Below are 6,325 nucleotides of genomic sequence, written 5' to 3' on the forward strand. Positions count from 1 at the left end.
TCTGCTGTGCCAGCTGTTTCCCTACAGTGCCAGCTGTTTCCCTACAGTGCCAGCTGTTTCCCTGCAGTGCCAGCTGTTTCCCTACAGTGCCAGCTGTTTCCCTGCAGTGCCAGCTGTTTCCCCGCAGTGCCAGCTGTTTCCCCGCAGTGCCAGCTGTTTCCCTGCAGTGCCAGCTGTTTCCCTGCAGTGCCAGCTGTTTCCCCGCAGTGCCAGCTGTTTCCCTGCAGTGCCAGCTGTTTCCCTGCAGTGCCAGCTGTTTCCCTGCAGTGCCAGCTGTTTCCCCGCAGTGCCAGCTGTTTCCCTACAGTGCCAGCTGTTTCCCCGCAGTGCCAGCTGTTTCCCTACAGTGCCAGCTGTTTCCCCGCAGTGCCAGCTGTTTCCCTACAGTGCCAGCTGTTTCCTACAGTACAGTGCCAGCTGTTTCCCCGCAGTGCCAGCTGTTTCCCCGCAGTGCCAGCTGTTTCCCTACAGTGCCAGCTGTTTCCCGGCAGTGTCAGCTGTTTCCCTACAGTGCCAGCTGTTTCCCTGCAGTGCCAGCTGTTTCCCTGCAGTGCCAGCTGTTTCTCTGCTGTGCCAGCTGTTTCCCTACAGTGCCAGCTGTTTCTCTGCTGTGCCAGCTGTTTCCCTGCAGTGCCAGCTGTTTCTCTGCTGTGCCAGCTGTTTCCCTGCAGTGCCAGCTGTTTCCCTCCAGTGCCAGCTGTTTCCCTGCAGTGGCCAGCTGTTTCCCTACAGTGCCAGCTGTTTCCCTGCAGTGCCAGCTGTTTCCCTGCAGTGCCAGCTGTTTCCCTGCAGTGCCAGCTCCCCGCAGTGCCAGCTGTTTCCCCGCAGTGCCAGCTGTTTCCCCGCAGTGCCAGCTGTTTCCCCGCAGTGCCAGCTGTTTCCCCGCAGTGCCAGCTGTTTTCCTACAGTGCCAGCTATTTTTCTACAGCTGTTTCTCTGCTATGCCAGCTGTTTCCCTACAGTGCCAGCTGTTTCTCTGCAGTGCCAGCTGTTTCCCTACAGTGCCAGCTGTTTCTCTGCAGTGCCAGCTGTTTCCCTACAGTGCCAGCTGTTTCTCTGCAGTGCCAGCTGTTTCCCTACAGTGCCAGCTGTTTCTCTGCAGTACCAGCTGTTTCCCCACAGTGCCAGCTGTTTCCCTGCAGTGCCAGCTGTTTCCCTGCAGTACCAGCTGTTTCCCTACAGTGCCAGCTGTTGCCCCACAGTGCCAGCTGTTTCCCCACAGTGCCAGCTGTTGCCCCGCAGTGCCAGCTGTTTCCCCACAGTGCCAGCTGTTTCCCTGCTGGATTGAGTTTGCCCAGTGGCTAGGTGTGCGATGTCATCAATGGTTGATTAATAATTTGATTACTTTACAGAAATGGAGACCAGCTCTGTGGCAGAGCTTCAGTTTGCCAGAGGCTGCAGCCTTCACCCAAGCTGGCCCAGCACAAGAACAAAGAGACCGGAGGAAGGGCTCCATCGCACAGAGTGTGCGCAGGTAACTGGGTCAAAGCAGAGTGAGTGTATTGTCGGCAATAGAGGGGCCGCTGAGATTCTGTGGGCCTGGGGATAGGTATATTGTAATGAGAGGTGGGAAAGTAGACTCAAGAATGGGTAGAGATGAAATACTAAAGGTGCCTGCAACACACTGCTGCCGGTGATGGTGTGGACATACGATTGTGACGTTAGCAGTCTTTCAGTGATACGGATATGCAGGGACGGCTGGATATGGATTATGTACAGGCAGGTACGGGTAGGTGCTGGCATCATGATCAGTACAGATGTTGTGGGCCTGTGTTGTACATGTGTATATGGACACTGGAAGAAAAGCAAGCCAGCACCATCGTGTAGGATCCACTCGTGGTCTCAGCTTAATCACTGCTCACAGCCAGGTGAAGATTCTGCAGGTGTGATCCAGGTACTGGTCATAACTATTCAGCCTGGTCATAACTATTCAGCCTTTGACCGGTCTTGGCCATTGTTAGTGTTTGACTGTGTTCTGTTGCTGCCCAGAGACACAGCAGAATGGTTCGGTGTGGGAACAGATGACGGCCTGTCCCTGCACTGGCAGCGACAGACATGGACACATTGCAGCCAGATGTTTGGGAAGCTGAAAGCTCCGTACCAGAGGAGCGTGCAACTGGACAGCCCGCAGTCAGCATGTGCCCCAACGCTGGACTCCCAGAAAATGCTGATGGTACGTATTTCTGTGTGCTTCAGCCAGCCTGGGCCTCAGGCATACCGACACACCTGTAGGACCCAGTGCAGCCTGATAGAGATGGGACGCACTCTCCAAAAGCCACCATAGTGTCTCTTTCAATGTTGGTAGAGATTGCGACAGGGGTAAGGGTTTGGACTGGACATTGATGGGGTCGCAGTGGGGGTCATGGTTGGGGTCAGGCTGGGGTGAAGGGCCATGGCAGGTTCCTGTTGATGGCTCATAATTCTTTGTTCTTAGACCGGCGACCCATTGTGCCAAGGCCAGAGTTCACGATGCTGTAACGTGGACCAGCAGGCCACTCTGCCCCTCAGCCCTGACTCGGGCTATCACAGATCCCCTAGGATGCGAGAGTCAGTTGCACAAATGAGTCTTCGAATGGCTGCAGCTGTACTGGCGGTGAGTGGGTTAGTGGGGTGGGGGCTAGTGGGGTGGGGGCTAGTGGGGTGGGGGCTAGTGGGGTGGGGGGGGGGCTAGTGGGGTGGGGGCTAGTGGGGTTGGGGCTAGTGGGGGATGGGGGCTCGTGGGGTGGGGGCTAGTGGGGTGGGGGCTAGTGGGGTGGGGGCTAGTGGGGTGGGGTGGGGGCTAGTGGGGTGGGGGCTAGTGGGGTGGGGGCTAGTGGGATGGGGGCTAGTGGGGTGGGGGCTAGTGGGGTGGGGGGCCAGTGGGGTGGGGGCTAGTGGGGTGGGGGCCAGTGGGGGGGGGCTAGTGGGGTGGGGGCTAGTGGGGTGGTGGGTGGGGGCTAGTAGTGGGGTGGGGGGCTAGTGGGGTGGGGGCTAGTGGGGTGGGGGGGGGGGGGCTAGTGGGGGGGGGGGGGCTAGTGGGGTGGGGGCTAGTGGGGTGGGGTGGGGGCTAGTGGGGTGGGGGGTGGGGGCCAGTGGGGTGGGGGGCCAGTGGGGTGGGGGCCAGTGGGGGTGGGGGCTAGTGGGGGGTGGGGGCTCGTGGGGTGGGGGCTAGTGGGGGCTAGGGGGCTAGTGGGGGGGGGGGGGCTAGTGGGGTGGGGGGTGGGGGCTAGTGGGGTGGGGGCCAGTGGGGGGGGGGCCAGTGGGGTGGGGGCCAGTGGGGTGGGGGCCAGTGGGGTGGGGGCTAGTGGGGGGTGGGGGCCAGTGGGGTGGGGGCCAGTGGTGGGGGTGGGGTGGGGGGCTAGTGGGGGTGGGGGCTAGTGGGGTGGGGGCTAGTGGGGGTGGGGGCCAGTGGGGGGGGGCTAGTGGGGTGGGGGGGGGGCTAGTGGGGTGGGGGTGGGGGGGGGGGGGGGTGGGGGCCAGTGGGGGTGGGGGCTAGTGGGGTGGGGGGCTAGTGTGTGTGGGGGCTAGTGGGGTGGGGGTGGGGGCTAGTGGGGTGGTGGGGGCTAGTGGGGTGGGGGCTAGTGGGGGGTGTGGCCAGGGGTGGTGGGGGTGGGTTGGGGGCTAGTGGGGGGCTAGTGGGATAGTGGGGTGGGGGCTAGTGGGGTGGGGGCCAGTGGGGTGGGGGCTAGTGGGATAGTGGGGTGGGGGCTAGTGGGGTGGGGGTGGGGGCCAGTGGGGTGGGGGCTAGTGGGGGGGGGCTAGTGGGGGCTAGTGGGATAGTGGGGTGGGGGCTAGTGGGGTGGGGGCCAGTGGGGTGGGGGCTAGTGGGGTGGGGGGCAGTGGGGTGGGGGCCAGTGGGGTGGGGGCCAGTGGGGTGGGGGCCAGTGGGGTGGGGGCTAGTGGGGTGGGGGGTAGTGGGGTGGGGGCCAGTGGGGTGGGGGCCAGTGGGGGGGTGGGGGCCAGTGGGGTGGGGGTGGGGCTAGTAGTGGGGGGGGTGGTGGGGCTAGTGGGGTGGGGGGGGGGGCTAGTGGGGTGGGGGCCAGTGGGGTGGGGGCTAGTGGGGTGGGGGCTAGTGGGGTGGGGGCTAGTGTGGGTGGGGGCTAGTGGGGTGGGGGCTAGTGGGGGGGGGGGGCTAGTGGGGTAGGGGCTAGAGATACATTCTGTGAGGCTGGTCATCTTCCAAAGTAGCCATCAGAGCCAGACCTCCTCATGCAGGAACCTTCCTGCCCACTGCAGCTGCCAAGAGCTAATGCTGCCAGCTCCCTGCCCCCCCCCCCCCCCCCCCCAACCTCCCCGCCCTCTGTGACTCGTGCAGGACCCACTCCCACTGGCTTCAGTGGCTCCAAGATCCCGTTTTAGATCCATACCTGGATAAATCTGCACAACAAAAGAGGATTCATATAAAATCTAAAGCCAGTGAACTCCTAAATACATACATAAAAAACACAAATATAACAGATGTATGTATGGAGGATCGCTGATCCAAATATAACAGACACGTATGGAGGATCGCTAATCCAGTTGGAAGGGAATACTCTTTTTACTCAATGGTACATAAAATTAATTCCGTATACAACAAATCCTAAATATCATAATAGTATTATATCTGATCATTCCCCGTTAACTTTTTTCTTAAAACTAGAAGGAATGCCTAATAAAAAAACGTTTTGGAGGTTTAATCCCCGAATTTTAAACAACCCACAGGGTTGTACATATCCAAAACAACAGATGGAATATTTTTTTTAGACTAATTACACCAGGCATTTTAGCCTCTTTATTATGGGGAAACTTTTAAGGCATTTATCAGAGGAGCTATAATCTCATATCAAGCTTTTCAAAATAAAAATAATAATACTGAACAATTGCAGCTAGAAGAACAAATTAGTCAATTGGATCTAGATAATGCTAAAGACCCAACCATAGACAAACATAATAAGATAACAATACTGACATTTAAATTAAACAGAATTTTATTTGCAAGAATAATAAGACTATTTCAAATTACAAAACAGGAAAATTTTGAATTTGGCGATAAACTACATAAACTTTTTTGCACGTCAACTGAAAAAACAGGAAAAGGATAATACGATTTCCAAAATTAAATCAGATAAAGGTGAATTGTTAACATTACCTAAAGATATTAATAAAAGATTTGCTCAATTTTACCAAAACTTATATACATACAAAACCTCAGCAGATAACACTAAAGTCATAAATGTTTTGGATAATTGTATCCTCCCAAAACTTAATCTGTTGGAACAAGAGGAATTAGGAGCTCATGTCTCAGTTAAAGAAATAGAAGAGACAATAAATTCGCTGAAGAACAGCAAAACGCCAGGACCTGATGGATTTAGTATTGAATTTTATAAAAGATTTAACGAGATAATCTCACCACGCTTAAGATATCTGTACACACACGCTTTTAAAGAACAAACACTACCAGAAACATTAACCGAATCATCTATTACACTCATACCTAAAAAAGATACCTAGAAGACCCTGGTTCATGCAGAGCCATCGCACTGTTAAATACAGATCAGAAAATATTAGCGAAGACCTTAGCGAGAAGATTGGGTAAATATGTTAGTAAATTAATAAATGTGGATCAAACGGGGTTTATACCCAAGAGATATTCATTTAACAATTTGAGATGTTTGCTTAATATAATGCATTCATATAAAAGTGAAGAAGAAGTCTTATCAATTATTTCATTGGATGCAGAAAAAGCATTCGATCAAGTGGAATGGGAATACCTCTTCAAAGAACTGCAAAAATTTCAATTGGGAGAGAATACTGACCAATAACATACTATCTTCAAAATTTCAATAATCCAGGGGCAATAGACAGGGATGTGCATTATCGCCCCTGCTATTTGCTCTTGTGATAGAGCCTCTAGCAGAAAGTATAAGAATACATCTGAATATCCATGGTTATTATACCAAACACTCAAACAATAAAATATCATTATACGCAAATGACGTATTATTATACATTACAAAATCGCAAATCAGCATACCAAATATATTAATTTAATAGAGGAATTTGGTTCCTTTTCAGATAGAATAAATTGGAATAAAAGCGAAATTATGACGATAAAACCTCAAGAGCTGACACACCTTTTAAAATTCCCCTTTAGAATTGCAACAGAAAAATTCAAATATCTGGGTATCCAAGTTACCAGAAATTATAAATCTTTATTTAATGCAAACTATATGCCTTTACTAACCAAATTAAATGCGTTGATTAAATTTTGGAAAACACTTCCGATGTCTTTAATAGGCAGAATAAATGCTATAAAAATGATTTTTCTACCACAAATTTTGTAATTATTTCAATCAATACCAAT

At 52.8% G+C, this 6,325-nt stretch overlaps 1 protein-coding gene across 1 annotated transcript in view; it reads left to right on the forward strand.

Moving 5' to 3' along the window:
* The first annotated feature begins 1,744 nt into the window (after positions 1-1,744).
* Positions 1,745-6,325, forward strand: part of LOC129708498 (inactive rhomboid protein 2-like) — a 28,278-nt gene continuing 23,697 nt past the window's right edge. Inside the window, exons 1-2 of the mRNA XM_055654323.1 lie at positions 1,745-2,173; positions 2,435-2,593. Of these exons, the coding sequence (XP_055510298.1) occupies positions 1,745-2,173; positions 2,435-2,593 (588 nt within the window). The remainder of the gene's footprint in view (positions 2,174-2,434; positions 2,594-6,325) is intronic.

Source organism: Leucoraja erinacea, chromosome 23 (genome assembly GCF_028641065.1).
Source record: "Leucoraja erinacea ecotype New England chromosome 23, Leri_hhj_1, whole genome shotgun sequence".
Taxonomy (NCBI): Eukaryota; Metazoa; Chordata; class Chondrichthyes; order Rajiformes; family Rajidae; genus Leucoraja; species Leucoraja erinaceus.